The sequence below is a fragment of the Hyaena hyaena genome, unplaced genomic scaffold (assembly GCF_003009895.1).
Source record: "Hyaena hyaena isolate Hyena2069 unplaced genomic scaffold, ASM300989v1 scaffold_136, whole genome shotgun sequence".
Taxonomy (NCBI): Eukaryota; Metazoa; Chordata; class Mammalia; order Carnivora; family Hyaenidae; genus Hyaena; species Hyaena hyaena.
In genome coordinates this window covers 2,414,181-2,438,912 of record NW_024080768.1, presented here as the reverse complement: position 1 = coordinate 2,438,912, position 24,732 = coordinate 2,414,181, and the positions used below count along the sequence as shown (strand labels likewise).

At 37.7% G+C, this 24,732-nt stretch overlaps 1 protein-coding gene across 3 annotated transcripts in view; it reads left to right on the top strand.

The window, feature by feature from the left end:
• Positions 1-24,732, top strand: part of CTNNA2 (catenin alpha 2) — a 964,097-nt gene that overhangs the window by 863,549 nt on the left and 75,816 nt on the right. For all 3 annotated transcript variants that reach the window (XM_039238114.1, XM_039238113.1, XM_039238115.1), the window contains exon 12: positions 15,969-16,120. In XM_039238114.1, coding sequence (XP_039094045.1) covers positions 15,969-16,120 — 152 coding nt within the window. The remainder of the gene's footprint in view (positions 1-15,968; positions 16,121-24,732) is intronic.

The following is a 24,732-nucleotide window of genomic DNA, read 5'->3' as shown; positions in this document are numbered from 1 at the left end:
TTTTGAGAAAGAGAAAGAGAGCGAGCAAGCGAGTGCATGCACGAGTGGAGGAGGGGCAAAGAGAGAGAATCCCAAGCAGTCTCTATGCCATCAGGATCTCCTGAACTGGGAGGTCTTGACCCCAGCCAAAACCAAGAGTCAGATGCTCAACTGACTAAACCACCAGGTGCCCCTCTTTCTTTTTTTATTAAGACTATTTCTTTTAGAATAGTTTAATGTTCACAGCAAAATTGAGGGGAAACTACAGAGATTTCCCATAACTGTTGACCCCATATCACGTATCAGCTCCTCTACGATCAAGATGCCTTATCAGAGAAGTACTTCTGTTACAATTGAAGAACATGCATTGATGCATCATAAGGGCCCAATGACCATAGTTTATAGTACCGTTCACTCATGTTGTACTTTCTTTGGGTTGAGACTAATGTTTAATGCCATGTATCCATTACTATGGTATCGTACAATATATTTCGTGGCCCTAGAAATCCTCTGTGCTCTACCTATTTATCCCTCCCCCCCTCCTACCCCTGGAACCACTGATGTCTTTACTGCTTCCATAGTTTGCCATTTCCAAATACATGACATTCTTCTGGATCTTTGGAATCTTCTGGTATGTTGCCTTTTACATTGTCTTCCTTCACTAGGTAGAGATGGTATACTTTTGACTTCCAGGCTTTTTGAATGTAAAGTTTTCATAAGAACAAAGAAGAACTTTTTACACCATTTCTATATATTTTGCCCCCCAAATTTAAGAAGATCAGCAAATAGAGTACCAAAATTGGAACCATAACAAAGGGTAACACTGTGTCAGTACAATGTAGTAAAGCAGATCCAGAATAGGAATCAGAAGAACTCAATTCTTTGACTTCTACCAACTAAATATAACCTTAAACTAGTTAATGCCTCTGGGCCACAGCTTCTCCTGTATTGCCTGGTGTTTTTTCATCCCAGGATGGTTAATATTGTTGATTTGGGAATAAATTTATTGTTTTTTACTGGCATTCTGGTGACTGCACCCAACATGGACAATTTTTGCCCATGAATCAGCTCTTTGAACCCTCTGCTTTACCCAGACATGTATAGTCATTATTTTCCAGGCAAAACATATCCATGCTTCTTTCACTCTCCTTCCTGTGATACTCTCCATTTCTTCCTCTGCCTCTGCATCTGTGTATTGAACTTCTACTTTAAGACATGGCTCATTCTCAGTTGAAAAGAACAGGAACTGTATTAGTCTTTTCACGTTTTGTGTGTCATCTTCAGTATCTGCTTCAGTGACCCCCAGCTAGATTGTCGCTTCCTAGAGGCAGGTGTTTCTATAACTACCTAGGGCCTACAGCAGTGTTATCACATAATTAGCATTTAATTTACATGCATTGATTAAATGAATATAAAAAGTTAGGACCTTATGTTTCATTAATCCTAAGTAAAGATTATGTCCACTAGCAGCTTCTGGCTTACAGCTCAGGATTTTGAGATAAATGGAGACTTCTTTTCCTCTTACTTTGTATATAGTAAAGGAGACCAATCAGCTTGGCCACTGGGTGTATGCTTACTCTATTTGGATTGACTCTGTTGCTAGTGGGATTAGGTTTTATGATTGGACAGGTCTGGGTGACTTGCCTATCCCAATAGCTGGCTGTGTGGAATGGGGTGTAGACAGAGGTAAAATCAATATCAGAAGGAGGTGGAAGAGCCAGCTTATAAGAAGACAAAATATTAGATATTATGGATAGGAAAGGCCATTACAGTCTAAGTCACTTCTCCATGACTGACTTTGAAATTAGATTATGAAAGTAATGAATTTCAACAGAAGCTGTAATGACAAAGATTGTTCACCCTAGACATCCTAATATCTTTTAAATGTATTTTAATATAACCCTGACTATTGGTATAAAGTATCTTATTTCTCTCTGAAAGTTCAAAATGATTAAGATACGGAGGAAATCTCTTACTTATTTGGTGGTTGTGGCAATCGTGGTGGTGGGAAGTCAGAAGTTATCAGAGGACTAAGAAGGAAATCTCATCTACTCAATAGCCCTTCAATAGGCAATGTATAGTTTATCTCAATGCCTTTTCTATATGACTGAAATCTACGTGCTCTCAATATATTAGGGACTTGGCTGATGTGTTTTTAACATCTATATTTACTTTCTCCTGAAAGCAAATGCAAAGTTTCTTGTTCAGAGGATAAACACTAGTTTCCCATGCTTCATTCTCCCACTTAAAGCAATGTGATGAGGGCAAATGAATTCTGCACATTCAGGGGAGGTGCTATAGGAGAGGAACCACAAAATTATGCATTTGGGAATTTATCTAGGAACTGTGTTCAGTAGCTTTCTTCCCCTCATGAGACAAGGAGAAAAGCCTTTGCCCTTAAATGTTAATAAATTCCCTTCATGAAAGGTTCCCTATTTGTTATAACCCTTTGGGGATATAAATGAATGTTTCCTGGTTTTATCTCCCTTTGAAATGTAAACACAAATTTCTGGGAAGATAAACATGTAAATCTCTCTCCAGGTTCTTTCACTATTTTAGGACTGCTAGTGAGTCATTCTTTGAACCAAGTTACCAGTCATCGTAGCTCAGAAACCCTGGCCATGCAGAAACATGAAAATATCTACCCTATATGGCTTGTACATAAATAATGTGTTCTAGTAAAATTCAGACTTGTCCATCTCTCTTAGCATGAGGGGCTAAAGTCATAGGAGAGGCTACAACTTGAGAAAGTAGATACAATTTTAGACTGACAATAAACCTCTAATGTGAAAGTGGAAATGGGCTAGGGTGGGTGTAGAAAGGCTAATGATCACACATTCATGTGTCATAAGTTTGGAGCAACATAGTGGAACAAATAGCACTTGTCTAGTGCCTGTCTGTCAAAGTAAAATAAAAAAGAAAGATATTCATTTAATTCTGTATGAATCGCATTATGGGTTCAGAATACTGGGGACCACACATAGCATAGTATTTATTTGTCACTTCAAGGGCATCAATGATCAATGTCCTCCATAAGTGGGATAGCAGAAGGGCCTGCATATTTTTTCTGTGCTGTTGTCCATAGGAATTGATAGCCATGTTGTATTAATTGTGCACAATTGAGGCAGTAGCAAGTTCACCCAGATTCTCTGCCACATCAGTAATAGTTGTTTGAATCCTAGAGGAGAGGAGTGTGCTGACAGTCACTTGTTTGGAAGCACATGTGATATATCATTGGACTATTCCAGGAATAGTTTGATTTGGAAAAATGGGAAGATTTGCTTGTGGCTGGAAGACCTGAAATAACAGGACATAAAAACCAGAGGCCAGAGTGTTCTGTTCATTCTTTTTTTTTTTTTTTTTTTAAGAGAAAGAGAGAGCAAGCCGGGTAGGGGGATACAGGGAAGGGGCAGGGAAAGAGAGAGAGAGAGAGAGAGAGAGAGAGAGAGAATGAATCCCAAGTAGGCTCTATACACAGTGTAGTGTCCATGTAGGCTCAATCCCAGAACCCTGGAATCAAAATGTAAGCCAAAGTCAAAATCAGATGCTCAAACAACTAAGCCACCCCAGCATTCTGTTTATTCTTGTCAAAGTGACTCCAAAATGATTTCCCTACCTGGTTTGCCTTTCTGTATTTTACCAGTTGTTTGGCACTAGCTTGATTCTTCCTTAACAGTAAATTTCCTCTTTCTAAATACACTAGCCAATCCCACTTTTCTGTGCTTTCATTACTCACATTATCCGTGTCACTTAGTAGGTACCTACCTTATACCACCCTGTGTTGCAAAACTGTGTTTCCTCATTTGTTTGCCTTAATGTATCTATCTTCCCTCTGTCCAGTAAGTGTGTACTGCTTACTAATTAAATTTTAACCCATTGAGATCTGAGACCACCTCTTCATTTCCTCCAGGCTGATTAGAATTCAAGCTGCAAAAGTTTTTTTAACATAAATGAAAAATATAATGGACACAGTATATTGTCTTTATTTGGGGGATTGTACCCTTTCTAAAAATCACATGGATAACAATCAAGGTCAGGATCTTAGCAATTCTTTTATAACCTCTTAATCCTTTAAATCTCACTAATGACCAATTTAACTATAGTTACCAAGTTTGGTTTTCACAAACACTGTAACCTCTATAAGGCATCATGTTCAATTCTTTATTCATTCCTTAAGTTTCAGAATTAAATCTTCCATCCTTTCCTTTTAATTTATAAACCACTTGTCTTTATTTTTGAAATGCTTATTTTAAAATATAAGAACTTTCCAAGCAAGCATTTTCTTTCCCTGGGGAAAGGAACTTGTGTCTAGACAGGCGCAGATGGATGATCCCTGTCTCTTAGGGTAGTTATCATGAATGAAATTTACAGAGGTTTTTTTTTTCCCCCTCCTTCTAGGTAGTCCTTTTTCATCTTTCATCAAACAATTCAGCTCATGGGTTATGTATGGCCTTCTGGAACTTGAATTTGATTTTGATGTTTGAAATGTACATTATAATTTTCCAAACATGAATTTATGAAAATGGCAGCCTTTAGGAACTCCCACAGAGGAAACAGATGACTGACTCTGATGAAAGAAAGTCCAAGAATACACACAGGATGAAAAAAAATTACACACAAGATGGAAGAATTAGGACTAGCAGGGATGGTGCTGATGGTTATCCAGAGAATAGAAACAGCGGACAAATAGTCACCAGGACTAAGGAGTAGGTTAAGCTAGGCTTCTTTTGTCTTTGCTCCTCGATTCCAGTGTTTAGCATTGGCTAACTTGATTATGAGTCATCAAGGTAAAGCATGGTAAAAGCTCATATATTACTGGTGTAGACAACGTGAAATTTAAATTTAGAGAGTATTTAAATATGCTTTCTACTCTTTCTACCATATTTCAAAAAGCATTGGAGGATGCTTTACTCAAAATCCAAATTCAATTAATCAACTCATATAAAATTATGGTATAAATTTGAGATAGAAGGGAAATACTTTCATAAGAATATTAGATTAAATTAGTGGTTTGTGGGGGAAAAATGAAGTAGGGGAAGGTGGTTTGGGTTTTTTTTCCAGTTATGATTAAGTTTTTTCAAGTATGATTCCAGTTTTTTTTATTAAGTCTCATAACTTAGTTTCCCTTTCCTCATAGATCTGGTGAGGTCATAATGGATACAATGTTTAACATTGGCTTTTTTGGCAATCAAGACAAAATGGAAAATTCTGGGAGTTTATCAAATCTTGTCCTGAGGGCAGATTTCATAGGAAATTCACTATTAAAAATGTAAAGCCATTAGAAAGATGATGTGGTCCTGTCAAGGACAGAGAAGCCCATAAAAGCAATGAAACTAAATTTTCAAGATAAGCTGTACAAACTTCCCAATTAGAGATATTAGTGCTAATTTGAATATTATTTTCAATTTATTTCATTCTCACAAAGCCCATTTTTTGGTGATTAGACATGTAGTTGTACCTCTATCCAAAGGAGACTGGATGATTTTGTCTGCCTATAAACGAAGAAAAAGATGTGTGGATGAGTAGACAAGAGAGGCTCATGATGTGAAGATGTTAACTATAAGAGTCATTTACTGTGAACCGTAGGTCCGATGTTAAAATTCTTGCATACATTCCACTTTTTGTTTTTGGCCTGGAAGGCAAGATTATATTTGTTTTATTTATCATTTTGTCCCCAGTGGCTAAATACTGCCTGTATTTATTTATAAAACTGTATACAAAATTTACTAAATATATTATTTTTAAACCTTATAAAAACCTGAAGGGCATCTATCATACCTGTTTTACATTTGACTAAACTGAGGCTCAAACTGGCTAACTTGTTAAAAAGCAAATACCAAGATTCATTTATGCTTCTTTTTGGACCCAGTAAATACACCAGAAACTAGACCAAACATAGTTGCTCCAATTTAACAGAAATTTTAAAATTTCCTGCTAACTGTTTTTACTGAAATTTCTACTTACAGCATACTCTATTAGTTAGCTATTGCTATGTATCAAATCACCCCAAGACTTAATGGATTAGCATTATAAACATTTACTATCTCATAGTTTCTGTGGGCCAGGAAACTGGGTACAGTTTAGCTGTGTGCCTTTGCCTCAAGATCTCTCACAAGGATGCAGTCAAGGTGTTGGCCAGAACGGCAGTCATCTTAAGGATCATTTAGTGAAAGCGGTGTCTCTAAACTCACTCATGTGATTGTTGGAGGGATTCAGTTCCTCATTTGTTGTTAGACTTAAGGCCTTAGTTCCTTATTAGCTGTTGAACAAAGGCTTCTCTCTGTTACTTGCTAGAAATGCTTTTCCACAGACCATCAGAGTGAGCAAGTGAGAAAAAGCAAGCAAAATGGAAAGCCAACCTCTTTTTGTAACCAAATCACATAAATAAAATCCCATTCTCCTTTCTCATATTTTATCAGTTAGGAGCAAGTCACTAGTCTCAGCCCATGTTCAAGTTGAGAGGATCACACAAGGGCATGAATACTAGGAGAAGAGGATCATTGGGGCCCAAGTCAGAGACTATCACACATACATATTTGCAAGTGCATAAAATGGGACAGTTAATATGAGTGATGACTAGCATAATTAAGATAGAACATTAGAACATGTCGACACATCCCACAATGTGGACTTAATAGGGACATACTTAATTTGGGCCCATTGTACCTATTTGCTTATACAATAGCTTCCTCAGCACACAGAACCGCTAAATCAAGACAATGCTATGCAGTATGTGGCCAGGAGGTAGCAGGAGAATAGTAGAGCTAAATAGTGGGGAAAGGAAGGCCAAAATTACCTCAAGGTAATTGTAGAAGGGATTTGGAGTGGAGGACAGATCTGAAAAATTGTGCACAGAAAGGAAAGGAAGCTAGTATATGATTCAAAGATAACAATGTACATGGCAAAGGAAAGAAGAAAAGTAATGATCTCACTAGGGAAAATTTCATTTGACTTAGGTTCTGAGATTCAAACATGAATCTCAGAATCTCTGAGAAGTTATGTTGCCGGTAATGATGAAAGTCATAACCAGGATCAGTGAGAGTATGCCAAGTCAGGGTCCAAAGTGAAAGGCCTGGATAATGCAAGAGATCCTAGCCAAGTGTTTCAACAAGATTCTGGCCACTCTTTTATCTTGAAAGAAAGCCTCTATGTCTGGTGGGAGTAGATGCTTCTATAAATACCTAGAGAAATGAAATAAGCATTATTCGTGAGGTAGATGTACAAATCCATTTGATTAGATACTTCTTGCCCAATGGGCAGAAATCCAAGCGGCTAAAAAGAAAATTCAGAGTTCAGAATTTTGAAAGATCCCTGTTTGGATGGGGGGAACTTAGAAAGTCCTCTAATAACTTAATTAATGATCATGAAATTCTTGACTAAAACTACCAAACCAATGTAAAATGATGGCTAGCTTCTTGGTTTGTCCTTCATTATTTTTGAAAGGTGCCAAAGCTACAAATGTGTCACAGCTTCAATTGGTACTGGACCCTCCCTCTACACTGAGTATGACTTGGAGCTCCAGATCCGACGGCCTCCTCACTAACTGATCATATTTCACAAATGTGTTGAACTGTTAAAGTTATACCCAGAGACTTTTAAATGCTACCCAGTCTTGACTTTGGGCAAATTTGGGCCCCCAGTGTTTTAAATCTACTTTCCTGTATATTCTCTTCTCCTCTTACCTAACATGTGATTAGGGACCACTTAAATAAAATCCCTTGGGGAAAGAATGAATTACCTATAGAAATGACATGAAACTGTATTTTCCTGCTATAGGGGGATCCAGAAATTGCCCCCATAGTCCCTCAAATTAACACCTTCTGACACTATTAGTATGATAACACATAAGTTTTTCTCTAACTCCAACTATTAATATGGAGACATAATAACTATTTGTGATTGGCCAGAGGATGTGGGACTATAATGTATTCCTCTGCTGGGGCTGGCCACAATTCCATCTCACTTTTTTTTTAATAGTTTATTGTCAAGTTGGTTTCCACGTAACACCCAGTGCTCATTCCCACAAGTGCCCTCCTCCATGCCCATTACCCCCCTTACCCTCTGCCCCACCCCCATCAGCCCTCGGTTTGTTCTCAGCATTCAAGAGTCTTTCATGGTTTGCTTCCCTCCCTCTCCCCAACTATTTTTCCCCTTCTCCCCCATGGTTCTCCGTTAAGTTTCCCCTAATCCTCCTATATGTGCAAACATATGGTATCTGTCCTTCTCTGCCTGACTTATTTCGCTCAGCATAACACCCTCAAGTTTCATTCATGTTGCTACACATGGCCAAATTTCATTCTTTCTCATTGCCATGTAGTATTCCATTGTATAGACAGACCACATCTTCTTGATCCATTCGTCCGTTGATGGACACTTAGGCTCTTTCCATGTTTTGGCTATTGTTGAGAGTGCTGCTATGAACATTGGGGTCCATGTGCCCCTATGCATCAGCACTCCTGTATCCCTTGGGTAAATTCCTAGCAGTGCTATTGCTGGGTCATAGGGGAGTTCTATTGTTCATTTTTTGAGGAGCCTCCACACTGTTTTCCAGAGGGGCTGCACCAGTTGACATTCCCACCAACAGTGTAGGAGGGTGCCCATTTCTCCATATCCTCACCAGCATCTAGAGTCTCCTGATTTGTTCATTTTAGCCACTCTGACTGGCGTGAGGTGACATCTCAGTGTGGTTTTGATTTGTATTTCCCTGATGAGGAGGGATGCTGAGCATCGTTTGTGTCTGTTGGCCATCTGGATGTCCTCTTTGGAGAAGTGTCTGTTCATATCTTCTGCCCATTTCTTCATTGGATTATTTGTTTTTTGGGTGTGGAGTTTGGTGAGTTCCCTATAGATTTTGAATACTAGCCCTTTATCTGATATGTCACTTCCAACTATCTTTTCCCGTTTTGTTGGTTGCCTATTAGTTTGTTTTATGGATTGTTTCCCTTGCCGTGCAGAAGCTTTTTATCTTGATGAGGTCCCAGTACTTCACTTTTGCTCTTGATTCCCTTGCATTTGGGGATGTGTCAAGTAAGAAGTTGCTGCGGTTGAGGTCAAAGAGGTTGTTTCCTGCATTCTTCTCTAGGATTTTGATGGTTTCCTGTCTCACACTCAGGTCCTTTAACCATTTTGAATTTATTTTTGTGTATGGTATGAGAAAATGATCTAGTTTTATTCTTCTGCATGTTGCTGTCCAGTTCTTCCAGCACCATCTGTTAAAGAGGTTGTCTTTTTTCCATTGGATACTCTTTCCTGCTTTCTCAAAGATTAGTTGGCCATACATTTGTGGGTCCAATTCTGATTATTCTATTCCATTGGTCTATGTGTCTGTTTTTGTGTCAGTACCATACTGTCTTGATGATGACAGCTTTGTAGTAGAGGCTAAAGTCTGGCATGGTGATGCCTCCTGTTTTGGTTTTCTTCTTCAATATTACTTTGGCTATCCAGGGTCTTTGGTGGTTCCATACAAAATTTAGGATAGTTTGTTCTAGGTTTGAGAAGAATGATGGTGCAGTTTTGATTGGGATTGCACTGAATGTGTAGATTGCCTTGGGTAGTAATGACATTTTAACAATATTTATTTTTCCAATCCATGTTCATCTCACTTTTGATACTTTATTCTCTTTCTAAATTTTCTCAAATATTCTCATTCTTATTTTTTATTTTATATTAGCACTTAATAGACTGGTTATTTCTATAAAGCAGAGGGTCCTTGGTCCCTGTCCATTTTCTCTTTCCTTGGTAATAAAATTTGTGTGAGGAACACACTCATGAGAGTGTGTTGGCTGACTACACCAACACAATTGGGTAACCCATATGCATGAAGATATCCTAGTTTGGCCCTGGTGAACTAGTCAAGGATTCAATAATGAATCTTCCTCATTGCTCAGTGGCAGTGCTCCTACTCAGGAAGTCCTGAAAGGATTGAGCTCAGGTTTAAAAGGTCCCTAGGAGATCAACCCTAGAATACCCACTAATAACTTGCTTAATGACTCATGAAACTGTTTAATAAAATTATTGAACTAATTTGAAATGATAAGCAGAAAGAAACTTAGTATGTGAGATGTGATACTGCTCATTTTGTCCCTGAAATACTCTAAGACAAGTGAGTTCTTTCCTACATACCATTCTTTCACTTCTCATCCATATCCCAGGTGGATAGAGTAGCTATGCCAGGAGTATGGTAAGGGCTTATGATGCAAAGAAGGAAGAGCTTGTCTCATTCTAAAAAGTCTCATTCCTAAAAGTGACTCCTAATGTATAACAGTTGACATACAGAAATGTCAAATAATGTAATATATTATACTGAGCACTATAATGGTGCATACATAATTGGGATGCTCTTAAGTTATAGAGAACTGACAACTTTGTGAATAAAGGAAGGTTTCACAATGGCAGTTAAATATAAATGAGATATTAAAGATTGAGGAGGAATTCACCTGGACCAAAGATAAAGAGGTACATTTTAGTGTGAGAATAAATTCATCATGGATATCTTGGTATGACGTGGTATGTCTCAATGTCATCTTTGAAAACATTAAATATCCAATCTAAAATTGAAACGTTTTAATATTTGTAGGAATATGTGGAGAGACAGAGAAAAGAAGTATAAGCAGGTGTCTGAAGCTTGTGTTTGTATCTTATAAAGGTTTTAGAGCCTTTCTGTATTAGAGGGGATCAGTGGAGCCTTTATAGTTAGACATGGATCTTTTAGATAGTTCCTCAGGGGCATTTGGTTGGTTGTTCATTTCCACTACCTCTAGTTAACCTTGAATTTTGCTCTTATGGTTGTCAGCAGTCCTATTTGCATCTTTAGGACAACTTCTTGTTCATTTTACTGATTCACCCTGTGCTCTGAAACATCACCCCTGACGTCTCTCAGGAGGATTCAGTCCAGATCTTCTGCACCTCTGGTTTAGGATCTCAGTAGACAGTAGAATGAGGCGACCTTTCTTTTTATATGCATGCTGAACTCTGATTTCATTACTCTTGGAATGTCATCATTCTGTGGCCTAGTGTGCACCCTGAATACAAAAGTATAGCAAGAATTTACAAGTTTATTTCCAACTTTGATCACCCTTTCAGAATATAAGATACAAGAACAATTCAGTATTTCTGATAAATAACACTAAAGTGGTGTATACATTTTTTGGATGTAATTCAGAAAGTAGAAACTTCTATTTATATAACTCAATGCAGAAGTTCTGTTAATATATAATGTGATCATCACAAAGGCAATACTGTGTTTTGTCCTAATTACTGGGAAGCAGAAGCAGCATCATATTTGAAGTAGTTTGAGACTTTTTGCTATCTCAGTATTACTTTGGGAATATTTAATTTTTCAGATACAACCAGAGGCATTAGAAAAATTCATAGTTTAAAGTCTTAGGTTCTGTCAAGGATCATTGTTCTATAAATTGTGCTTTTGTCTTACCACTATAAAAAACAAAACAGGGGGTGTCTGGGTGACTGGGTGACTCAGTTAAGCATCTGACTTCAACTCAGGTCATGTTGTCACAGTTTGTGAGTTCGAGCCCCACGCCCAGCTCTGTGCTAACAGTTCTTGCTCACAGCCTGGAGCCTGCTTCAGATTCTGTGCCTCCCTCTTTCTCTGTCCCTCCCCCACTCATTCTCATTCTCATTATTTTCCTCTCTCTCTCTCTTTCTCACTGTCTCTCTCTCTCTCTCAAAAATAAACATTTTAAAAATTAAAGAAAAAGAAAACAGGATAAAACTAAACAGGAAAGAGCAGCAGCATGGAGAGCAAAGGTATATTGGTGAAAAAGGAGTTGACCAAACCCTAAATAAATAAGTATTGAATGTACTTAAGAGCAGAGCATGGAGAAAGAGTTTAAGAGTCAGACCCAGAAAAACAATGATTTGAGGTAAGAGAAATGGATGCCTTATCAGTTAAAGTAAATAAATAAAATGGAATTAGTTCAAGTTCTGGTTTTACCGGGTTGAATATAATAAGACTATTGGAATATTAAGGATAAATAGAATTCTGTGCCCCAACTGGTAAAGTGAGGATTCTGCACCTCCTCCTCCACCATTTTTCCCCCTTAGAAGGTTGATGTTCTGTTCTGTTCTAATCTTTTTATAAAAGGGCTTTGTTTTTATTTCCTCTTCTGACAATGCAGTGTCCACAACTTTGTTGTTCATACCAACAAGCCACTTCCTAAATCTTCCTGGAGAGATTCTGTACTCAAGCTGGAGCTAACAGACTGCCTTTCTCCAAACCTGGGGTTTCAGAGCAGTCCTGGGCATGTTTTGGGCCCCAGAGCATTCCTTATTAAAAGAGTCCCTTTAGATCTTAGTTTTTCTTTTTCTCCCTTGGGCACAGAATCAGACCTACAAGCTGGTGGAGAAAGATAGCAGGTCACTCCCTGCATTGTGCTCCTCCCAGCTCTTCCTCAGGGTGACCTGGTATGAGCAGAACAAAGCCACACAGCAATGCTGTCCTCCCCTTTTATACTCCATCAAAGATCTTCATGAAAACAGAAATGTATGCTAGAGAGCCAGGGTACAGTGTGTGGGTATTGCCTAACTCAGTTCTCCATCAGGCAATTAAGGTTGACTATTAGGCATGTGATCACAGTCTCAATTTCTGAGGGACTTTCTCACATAACACTCTTGATCAATGGGGTGCTTGGGTGGGTCAGTCGGTTAAGCATCCGATTTCAGCTCAGGTCATGATCTCACCGTTCAGAGTTCGAGCTCCACATTGGACCCTGTGAGACCGGAGCCTGTTTTGATTCTGTGTCTCCCTGTCTCTCTCTCTCTGCCTCTCCTCCACTTGTGCTATCTGTTTGTCTCTCTCTCTTACTATCTCCCAAAAATAAATAAACATTAAAAAAATACTGTTGATCAAATTGGTTTCTATTGCATTCTGGTCCATGAGCTAGAACTTTATTTTTCTCAGAGTCTTATTCTGTAAGAATGCACAGCCTTGAGGATAATATGTTGATATTTTTAAAATATTTGAATCCTGAGAAGATTCAAAGATAAAAACGGGACAGAGACTAATATAACTGAGACCTTGCTTCTACCCTGAGGTGTAACAAATATTAACATTTTGCAGTATCTGATTCATGTTATTATTTCCTTAAGAATTAAGATGCACTTGAAGCCTCTTTAAGACTCATACCTAATCCCATGGCCCTGTCTCCCTCAAGGGCAACCACTATACTTAAGTTGGTATATATTCTTTCAGAACATATGTAATAAAAATATATATGTTTAAATTATGCACAACACTCTCTTGTGTATTTTTAAATCTCTCACAAATGACATCTCTTTTCACTTTGCTTTTCCCAGTCAATATTTTGAATTTAGGACTTACTCTCATGACTATACTGGCTGTCTCCTGACTTACATCCCTAAGTCCATTTTATTCCATCCTGATGAACTGTCCATGAACCTGGAGTTAACAGCTCACTGTGTCTCCCCAGCCTTTAACTTAGTGGCCTTAACAGCTCTGGGATACCACTGGTTGGAAGGGATCCCTTAGAGCTATTACTTTTATTCCTAGGTTTAATATAACTCTTTTTAGCTCTTGGAATATTCAATCTATTAAGAAGCTACTATAACCATAGAGAAAAAGGTTCCTGTGACTCCAGTGTACTCAACCTTCCTAATAAGTACCTCTTTAGAAGCCAGTATTTGGCCATGCCCTAGAAAATGTCTCCGCTCACTGGTTGGGACCGGAAAGCTTCATTTTATTAGATTTTCTCAAAGTGTTTGTCAGAATGATGTGTGCCCATTTTGACTCCCATCTACAGTAGAAGGGTTCCCTTTTTTCCACATGCTTTGTGAGATGGGTGTTAATAAGCTTTAGTTTTTTGCTCATTCCAACAGGTATGAAATGATATCTCACTGCTTATACTGTGAGTTTCCCAGTTATTAATGAAGTAAAACATCATGTATTTATCAATAATAACTTTTGACTTTTTTGTGAATTACCTCTTCTAATTCTTTGTCTATTTTTCTATTTTTTTGCATTACTCATTTGTAGGAGTATTTTTTCTTTTATATTAGAAAGAAAGTGCCAGTGGATGGTAGGGCAGAGGGAATGAGAATCTTATGCAGGCTCCATGCTCAGTGCAGAGACTGATGCGAAGCCAGATCCCACAACCCTAGGATCATGACTTGAGCTGAAATCATGACCAGCTGAGCCACAAAGGAGCCCGTGCAGGAGTATTTCATGTACATGTAGGAGTACTAACTGATGGATAAACAATAGGGATGAAACTTCAGGCATCTAACTGCTACTGATGGTACCATATAAATCTGTAAAATTGTTGATTGTCGTGATGGCAGCTTAGACATCAAATAGAATGAAATTGATATTGAGAATTTTCAGGTTAGAAAAAGAAGGAAATTTGTAATTTCATTTAAGAAAGATACTCATGTGAAAATGCCAAATACACATAGCAATATTTTCATGCTTAGGGAGGTCAATTTAGATGATTGAGATTATTTAGTCATCTAAAACAGTTTATTCCCAACACAAAGGGATAGCTGAAATGGCCTTAGCTTAATGTGGTAGTTTTTAGAAATTAATTTTTATTTGGTTTTTGTAGCAGTTCAACTCAGTGTCTACCCAATTCCTTTTATGTAAAAGCAGTTCAAAGGCACAAATGAAAAATTCAAATGATATAAAGAACCAATCATAGTAATTCACTCACAGAAGGAAATTCACCCCATGCATACTTTGGTTTTGGTCATTTCTTTAGAAAAAATGGTTCCTCTATTTTCCTGTAATCCTCTTTTTTAAAATATACTTTTTAAAGTTTAGCTTTTCCTAGTAGAAATACATTTTTCTAGGAATGTTTTACCTTGAATACTTTGACCCTAGAAGGTAATTTAGCTGGGTTTCTCACACTAGGGATTAAAATGGATGTTAAAGTATCCACAGAGGATGAAAATGAGTATAAAGACGAATCAGGCATGAAAGTTCAGAAATGGAAAATAGATGAATGATGTTTCTATTTTATTGTCCTTGTAAATAAAATGAATTGTGCTTTTGCCTTTCATTTGCCATATAAATTGATATAAGATAAAAGCTGAAAAAATTGAATTATAATTTTTGAAAATCAATGAATCAGCAGCATTTTTTAAAAGTAGCTAGTGGAAGGGTTCCAGACATTCCACTAAATTTACTTTCTGCAAACCTCCAGTATGTATGTAGGTGTCTTCGTTGAAGGAAAGAGGTGCTAACATTTTAGAAAATCATATATGCTTTTCTTTCACATCAATACAGTCCTGGTAAAATGGAAAAATATCAAATTCATCTTTGAGCTCACTGGTGTCTATTCCTAGGCTTTGTGCTGGAGTGTACTGGGATCCCTTCTCACCTCTTACATGATCTTTCCATTAGCCTCCATCTACTATCAACTCCCACCTCCAATCTCAAGTCCTGTCTCTAAGTGGAAAAGATAGAATCACTTAATTCACACATTACTATGAAGTCATATAGGTTAAAGTCTGTTACTCATCACCTATAGCATATGATATTGGTTAAATATTTATTGAGGTTTTTCTGAGGGCCAAACACCACCCAATAAATGTGTATGTGTTTTCCCACTGAAACTTAAGATAGGACCTCCTATTTTATAGACAAAGAAACAGGTTTAGAAGGAATTAAGAAAACTTGGTCAAGGCTTCACAGCTAGTAACAAGCAGAAGTAAATTTCAACTTAGTTTGGGAGAAGATGAAATACATGTGTATACACACTATACCACCCTACCCTGAGCGAATTTCAGAAACTTGCTGTTGCATACCATCACCATTCATGGAATATGGTTTACTTTCTCTGATGAAGGTAAGTGATACAAAGACCACTAAATTGAATCCATCCCACTGGCCAGGTAGGCACACAGCTCCATCGAACTTTGGAATAACTGGACTATGCCACCTTGCACAAGGGCTGGAACAGGGAGCATGGGAGAAAGATTGCTTAATCCACTGTTTCTCACTTTGTTTAATGCAGTGATGCCACGCTTTGCTGAACAAGTAGAGGTTGCCATTGAAGCCCTGAGTGCCAACGTCCCTCAACCATTTGAAGAGAATGAGTTCATTGATGCCTCTCGCCTGGTATATGATGGTGTTCGAGACATCAGGAAGGCTGTGCTGATGATCAGGGTATGTAAGTTCTCTATGGCTTGGAGCTGATCAGATCATCTTATAGGGATCCCAAAGAATTTACTTTTGGTTATTTCATTGTTTAATGTAACTTGTTAAGCTGTTTTGGTCCTCATTTAGTCAGAAAAGGGGGACTATTCAGTCAAATGACAGGGACAAGTGATCTGACAAGCCTAGATTGACACTGAATAACCTGAAAAGTGATGCCCTTCCTGTTTCTTGCATTCATTTTTGTTTAAAATTGACACTAAGTTCCAGGTGCCCTTGCTGTTATTTCTTTGGTCCTCTAACATTATTTTCCCATTATGATCAGAAATCCATGTGATGGAAATGAAGATTATCCAGTTTAATAATATTATCATTAATAATAATAATAAATATGAAACAGTTACATTATCCTTGTAACAAATAATTAAGACCTTATAAATATGGCTGTATAATCTTGTAGCAAACTACCCCCCACCCATGACTCACCCTACTATCTTTCTATCATCAGTCTCGTTGTCAGGTATGAGCCTTCCAAACCATTGTTCAAGTAATTATATAGAGATATATTCTAGAAAACATAAAATATAGTAGATCTTAAAACTCTAGATAACTATCATTTCCAGCTTGCTTTGTTCACCTACAATGTGCCTTCATTTATCTATATTAAGACCAGTAGCTTACCTCGCTCCATTTCATTGTTACATAATTTTTCATTGTAAGATTTTTTTTTCTCCTCATCTTACCAACAGTTTGGCATAGTTTTCAAACAATTTTCTGTATCTATTGAAGTTATTCTTAAAATAAACTTAAATATTCAGAAGCAAAATTTATGGCACAAATACATTTGTGGTTGTTAGGACTAAAGCAGACATGGGGCTTCTGCAGTGCCAAGGGTAAGTACATGTTGTCTGATAGCAATATAATGTGAGCACAACTGTAATTTTAAATTTTCTATTAGACACACGGGGGGAAAAAGAAACAATCAAAATTAATTTTAATAATATACTTAACCAAATGTATCCAAAACATAATCATTCTTGACACATGGCATGAGGTACATTTAAGGTTCTCCCTAGCTCATTGTAGCTCATGTCTACCATATGGGATGAGACAGCATTGGATTGTATGCTCATCTTCATCCTCCACAGTTGTCTCTAAAGCTGCTCAATAAAACCATGAGATAAGTACTGAGTGCACTTTGAAAAACTTTCTCTTGGGGTGACCATTGAACATCTAAACTAATATCCCCGCAAGCATTGCAAAACAATAATAATCAAATAAGGTCTGTGGTATATTGTTCTCTGTGGACAATATATTCCTAGTCCTTTGAGTATTTTGTATATGGCATTAATTCTCCCCCAAATCCTGGTATCTTTGAAGTCATTAAATCCATGAGTGGTCCTCTTCAACTGTGGTATCCAGAGTACAGCTTGATGCTTCTATGGTGATCTGAGCAGGTGGAGGTGAGTATTACCAAGAAGAATCTCTCTTCCCTCTTGGTTGGTATCAATGATTCTCTTGATATAATCACCAAACTCTTTTCACTTGGGAGTACAAAAAGCATCTTTGAATTTTCTTCTCTTTAAATTCAGCTTAACTGTTTGCACGTTAACTATGCCTGTCTTTCATAATAATTTCATGATCAATTCAAAGTGTTCAGATAATTGCATAAGTTGTATCAGATGACACTAATTACACTTAACAATGTGGAGTTCAAATTTGGAATTTGGAGACTTTCGGATGTATTTCCTGTTCTTCTAACTTGCCCGTTTTAGATCTGTCAAGCTTACCACCTTTCAAGATTTGGCTGAAACCTTCTTTCTTCAAATTCTTTTCCATCAAGTATACTGTCACTCTCTTTTAACTCATATAACTCTCTGCTTACTATAGTATATATTACACTATTCCCTTTTGTGTCTATTACCTTCTTTGGACTGTGAAATTTTGGGAAGCAGTGGTTGTATTTTTATTTTCCCCTCCCTGTGGTGCATTGTCGAAGAGAGTGGTTAAGACTGGATGTGTACCGTATATATGGTGGTGGTGGAAACAGATACCTCGGGAGATAGGAAGGTGACAGAGAGAAAAGGGATGAGAATTGGAGGAGAAGGAAAAGAAAAAAAAAAAAAAAAGCAGGCTTTTAAACCTGGAACAAATTAGATCATTTTTTCCCATTACATACTAACTTGTGAAATAAGGTAATAGACCATGAGAGTTATGTTTTCAAAGCATTTGACACTAAATCCCACTATAATCCTCAAGACATATTCCCTCTTTTGCCATTTTTCTGCTTTGTTAGCCTTCACATTTTTGTGACAACCATTCATCTGGGAGGCTGAGGAAGTTTATAGCCATCATTCATTTATTCATTCATGAGCTGTAATAAAACATAATTTTAGATAAAATGCCATATCTTTGTTTCATGAAGTGTCATTCCTGCATCTCGACGTTTCAAGTGATTTGATCAGATGGATTTCACACCACTTAAAACTTAAGAGAGAAATGTACAGTATGTACAAATTGTTATTTTTAAAATCCTTCTCCATTCAGCACCCAACATGGCTTCATCTTGTACTTAATTTCTTGGTTTACTTTCTTAGTATAATGATTAAGTCTACTTAAAAATCCATTGCACTGGATTTGAAAGCAAGACAGTGAGATAAGTAGAGCTGTTTCTTTCCCACCATATCTGGCCATGCCCCAGAAAAGTATAATCCTCCCCCGCAAAATAAATGCAGAATGGACCCTGAAGGGTTAAATTCTCCATCACCTTGCCCCTCACCAATCAGTACATATTTAATGTATTGTTGGTATCCAGGCACTTCAAGGGAGCTCCATACATCCCTCTGAAGAAGCCAAACGTGTCCTTTCTGTATCCCAACCTCACCTTTCAGGACCCCACTTCTCTCTTAGAACAGGTCTAATCTGCCTAGACTAGACTATAAATTTTTTGTTTGCTTCTTGATGAGACTTGTCCTTGGTGATCTATTGGCTATGAAGGAATTTTCTAATAACCCCAGCATGGCAATTTAAAAAAGGAATAGGCAAATCTGACACATCACCACACAGCTGATTGTCATTATTTGCAGTAGTTCTATCCTGTAACTTTGCTTTGAACACTGAGTTAGAGAATGTCAAAACAATGTTCCTAAGGGAACATTGCTAGATTCCTGTGAGCTTCTGTTTACATTCTCATCCACTGATCAATATATAACTGTGTTTTATGCATGTTTTTATTTAAGGACACTCTATTTAATATATATTGCTGACTCATTAACATTGAACTCACAGCCAGCCTCACTATTACTCATACCTGAAGGAAGCTATTCTAACACAAGCATTTTCTCCGTAAGGTGCATCACAACCTTTCTTACACTTAGGAACACTAAATAACATGTTAGCACTGTACTTGGAAGTCATTTTAAGCAGAGAAAAAAAAAATGTTTATTTATAGCATCAAAGCTGAAACAAAAAGGCAGAGCCTTGTGCTATGTGACCTCAGTTGAGAGCACAGGGGTTAGATGTCTCAAATTTTTTGCCACACTGTACTTGTCTGTGAGAAACTACACAAACATTGATTTGGGGATCACAAAGAAGCTTTGGTGAGGAGGCAAATTCACAAATAAGGAATCTACAAATAATGAGGACCAAGTGCACATGTAAGAGTTAGACATTTAATATGGGAAATTAAGATAATTGGGTAGGGTAGAAGGAGGTAATGTCTGGGTGTTAGGATATCTGTATTTTAAAAAAAGCTAATTTCTTCTCATAAGAATAACCATGAAGAAATCTATTATTATATTTACATACTTTTATAATGTAATTGGAACCCATTAATTTGGCTGCACATGGTACTTTTGAAAGCAGGTCATAGAAACAGTAGTGCCTGGGGTTCAGATACAAGTCTAAAGCTTAAGGGCACCTGGGTGGCTCAGACAGTTGAGCATCTGACTTTGATGTCATAATCTTGTGGTTCGCGGGTTCAAGCCCCGTGTCAGACTCTATACTGATGGCTCAGAGCCTGGAGCCTATTTCAGATTCTGTGTCCTCCTCTCTGTGCCTCTCTCCTGCTCTCACTCTGTCTCTCTCGCAAAAATAAATGTTAAAAATAAATAAATAAAGTCTAAAGTTTAATTTGGTCTATCCCAAGCTATGCCTGAAAGGGCCCTTGGGGCATTGTAAGATGTTTTAAAATTTAAAGGGAAACACACAGATGTATCTCAGATATTGCAGGAAATATTAGCCAAAAGTAGTTCACAGTTTAAACATTAGGTTGGTGTATTCCTTTTAATAACATCCTATATTTGTGAAGCTGGGTTTCTAGTGGTTGCTGTGATAAAAAGGAAGCTCAATGGATGTTCAGTTGTATTCCAAAATTTGAGAAGTCATGCAATGTGAAACAGGCACTAGACACTAAGTTGTTAAGTCTAATCAACTAAATCCATTTTTGTGATTTAACTGCTTAACCACATAACTGTTAGGCTTTTGCTGTTTTGTTTGGTTTGGTTTGGTTTTTAGCCCAGAGGCACCTTGAAAAAATTACTGAGACAGTGAGAGTGCTTAAAGCAATAAAGTTTGAGAACCTATGGCTTAAGTGTTTGGGTGTCATTGGCACACTGATTTTCATCTATGCTTCAGTTTTCTTATCAGCAAATGAGGACAAGTATGGCCATAGCTATAAAGTACTAGCAAAAAGCTGTCAGTACTTTCCTAGGAAATATTTTTCTTTTCTCATTCTGCTGGAGTGTAGTTTCTTATTACAATCAATTAATGAAATAGAATTTGTTAAGTAAATTAACAATATTATTAAAAATGCAGGGATTAGAATTACTCGTCAGAGGTAGAAAATAGTTGAGGAAACTTCAGAAACAACTTTGGTGGCAAAATTGATATTCCTATTACAGATCACTATTATCTAGTTAATTAACATGGTTCCATAAGGTGCCTTGTTTTGTTTTCCTACTTCAAGTAATTAGAAATAATTTCATATGATTTTAAGAAAAATTCAGTAACTCAATCTTGGTCATCTGTTTGTTAAGTATTTATTTAAAGCTTACTAGATGCCCCACACTATTGGACAGGTCCTGAATGCAGAGGTGAACAAAACAAAGTCCCTATCTTCAAGGAATGTATATTCTTCTTGTGGGAGACAGAGAGTAAGCAAGGAGATAGAAAATGTCAGTTATTGTGCTGTGAGGAAAACAAGCAATATAAGGGGATAGAGCATATTTGTTTTATAAAGGATGGTCACTGATTGCGTGGCATTTGAGAATAGACTTGGAGAATGAGGAAACTAGCCATAAAAATATTAGAGGAAATGTGTTCCAGGCAGAAGGAATGGCAGGTGCAGACTAAGGATTATGCTGAATGAGATAGGAGCCATCAACGTGTTCTAAACTGACTTAGATCTTACAGGGATCTTCACCCTGAGAGCAGAATGTATGGGGGAAAAACCGAAGCAAGGAGATCAGTCAAAAGGCTTTCAGAATGACTCAGGATAGAGATGTCAGTGGTCAATCAGTCCTGACTGAGGGCATTTTGTTCTACATTGACTTTAGGGAAATGTAACTGTATTTTCTCCACTCCAGTGGTATAGCATCCTGTTTGGGAAATCCTTCTTCATGCACCACTTGAACTCTCCTGTTGCATCTCCATGTCCTTCTCATCTTTCTGTTCCTAATGAAACTCTCATACACATTTGAGCCTTTATTTTAAATATTCCCCAATATATTTTTCATGTGTCCTGCTGAAAAAAAAACTCTAAATCCTTCTGTCTTTTCTGATTTTGCTTCTTTCCAGAAACTGTTGTAGAAGAGATTGAGCATTTGATTGGGAGTCAGAGACAGGTAGATTGATCCTGTTCTGCAACTCGCATGTGGTGTGACCCTGGACAAGCACATGATTTTCTTGGGTCTCTGTAATAGACACAAGTTAGTCTCATAGACTCTTACAGGGGGCAGATTTTAGAGGCCAAATACTTTAAGTGTGTCATGTTTTCAAATTAAACCCACTTTTGCAGTCTAACAGATAATAGACCTAGGGAACCAAAAGTAGACCCAAAGTGGTTTTTGATTATTGTGAAAAGGTCTTCCCTAGGAGCACAGGAGGGCAGAATTGAGGTTTAACCTTCAGTCTCCAGCCTCTAATCCAAGGAATTACACATTTTGGTTATTCTTTTTACTCTATAAGACTACTAATGATACAGGTCCTATTATCTCTGGGCCCATTTTCAGGCCTTCACTATTTTTCCATTTCTCCTTAAAAAAAATTTTTTTTAAATATTTTTATTTATTTCTAGGAGAGAGAGAGAGACAGCGTGAGCAGGGGAGGGTCAGAGAGAGTCACAGACTGAAACAGGCTCCAGGCTCTGGGCTGGCAGTCAGCACAGAGCCGGACGCAGGGCTCGAACCCACGAACCACGAGATCATGACCTAAGCGAAAGTCGGACGCTTAACCGACTAAGCCACCCAGGTGCCCCTTTCCATTTCTCCTTTAATGTATAGGGGTCTTTGACCAACTGAAACAGAAGACTGATACTTTTTAAAATGAGTAATTCAAATAAAATCAGTATTTACATGCAATTAGCAAACTGCACATGCATACAACTTTTTCTTTTTAGAGGTGGAGAGCTGGAGAGAAGAGGGGAGAGAGAGAATCTTAAGCAGGGTCCATGCTCAGCTCAGAGCCTGACATGGGCTTGATCCCTTGACACTGGGTTCTCAACCTGAGATGAGATCAAGAGTCAGATGTTCAACAGACTGAGCCACCCAGGCACCCCACACAGAACTATTTATATGGGTGACTTGGATGGGTTTGCTGTATGATTAAGGCACAAGAAAATATTTTAAGCTCACCCACTTGCCTGGTGTTACTTGTGATGGTTAAAAGCATAAGCCCTGAGCCCCCTCAACCTGCTAGGTATAACACCCTGGAAAACTGACTTAACTCTGAGTCTGTTTATATGTCTGTAAGATGGGCATTCAATTTTTTTCATTAGGTTTTTATATGGAGTAAATCCTTTAGCTGAATGGTTGGCCTATAGTGGTTGGTAAAAATTATTTCCATTATTATTATCATTGCAGTTGTTAATAGGTATATATTTTATTAAGCATAATAATAATCACTATCACATATTCCTTTAGTTCAGTGTTATAATTTACAAAGCATTTTCATGTATGTTTTATCCTACAATCCTGAGAGGCAGACAGGACAAATAGGGATTATGTCTCCATTTTATGAGTGAGGAGATAGAGAAGCAGAAAAACTATATGTGACTTGCCAAAGGCACAGAGCTTATGAGTGACAGAGTTAGGCCAGAAACATTCCAGTTCCCTAGGTCCACATCCAGGTTTTTTTGTTTTATTTTGTTTGGTTGTGTGTGTGTGTGTGTGTGTGTGTGTGTGTTTTTTCGGTTTTAAAGTTTGTTTTGGTTCCTGAGCCATAGTCACTTGAATGAAAGCTCATCATTATTAAATACCTTATGATGCCAGGTTGTGTTTGTCATTGACTCATCTACTAAACACACAGATCATTGAAATGTTTGGACACAGTACTATAGGCACTGTCATATTTTCCCTTTTTTCTGTTGAGTGAGGTTTTTCATTTTACTTTTCTCTCTCCTTTTGAAAAACTAATGATGAAAAGCACTTGTAATCTTGTCATCTCATCTGTCAGCAGAATTTACCAGCTTGCTGTAATTGTTCTGCAGTACATTCCAGAAGAGTGAAAAATGATCAGACATTACTGTCTCTGTCCACAATGAAAATACAACCAGTTATTTGAACCAGGTTCTGCCCACCCCACCCCTGCTTTAGTTAATAAAGTATGGGAACAAAACCTCTTTCTTCCCTCTTTCTTTTAATAATTCTGTGAAAGAAAACTGAACATCTGTAGATGACTGGGTGAATATTAATAGGGTTGATGGAAAGAAAGAAGGAAAACAAGAAAGATATGCCAAAGCTTGGAAAATTACAACGCATAATGTGATATTGGCATGAAGACCCCATTTTATGCCTGTCTGACCAATCTCAAGGCTTCATCAATAACCACACCTGATTAATTACATTGAGGTAGCCAAACAAACCAGCAGAATAAAAATGTACCCTTTTGGATGGGGAATAGGCAACTGTATCATTGGTACTGCTGTGGTCTATTTCTTCCTTTTGAAACACAGAGTCCTAGGAGGTGGTGGTACTGTGTGCCAAGAAGCCATTTGTGGGTGACTGTCAGCTCTCAGTCTAACGATCATTGATCTAAGAATGTCACACTAATGCCCTGTGTCCCCTTTGTGAACCATCCTTACCCCCTCCAAATTCTTCTTCTTAGAATTAACAGAGATCATAGTCTAAAGCACATGCTGCAAGATTTAGAGGGTCTTGAGCAGGTATAATATCTCACACCTCAGTTTTTTTTATCTGTAAAGTGGAGAAAATAGTATCTCCATGATAGGACTGTTAAGAAAATGGTATGAACCTCACGCCAGTCAGAGTGGCTAAAATGAACAAATCAGGAGACTCTAGATGCTGGTGAGGATATGGAGAAATGGGCACCCTCCTACACTGTTGGTGGGAATGTAAACTGGTGCAGCCCCTCTGGAAAACAGTGTGGAGGTTCCTCATTAATTTAAC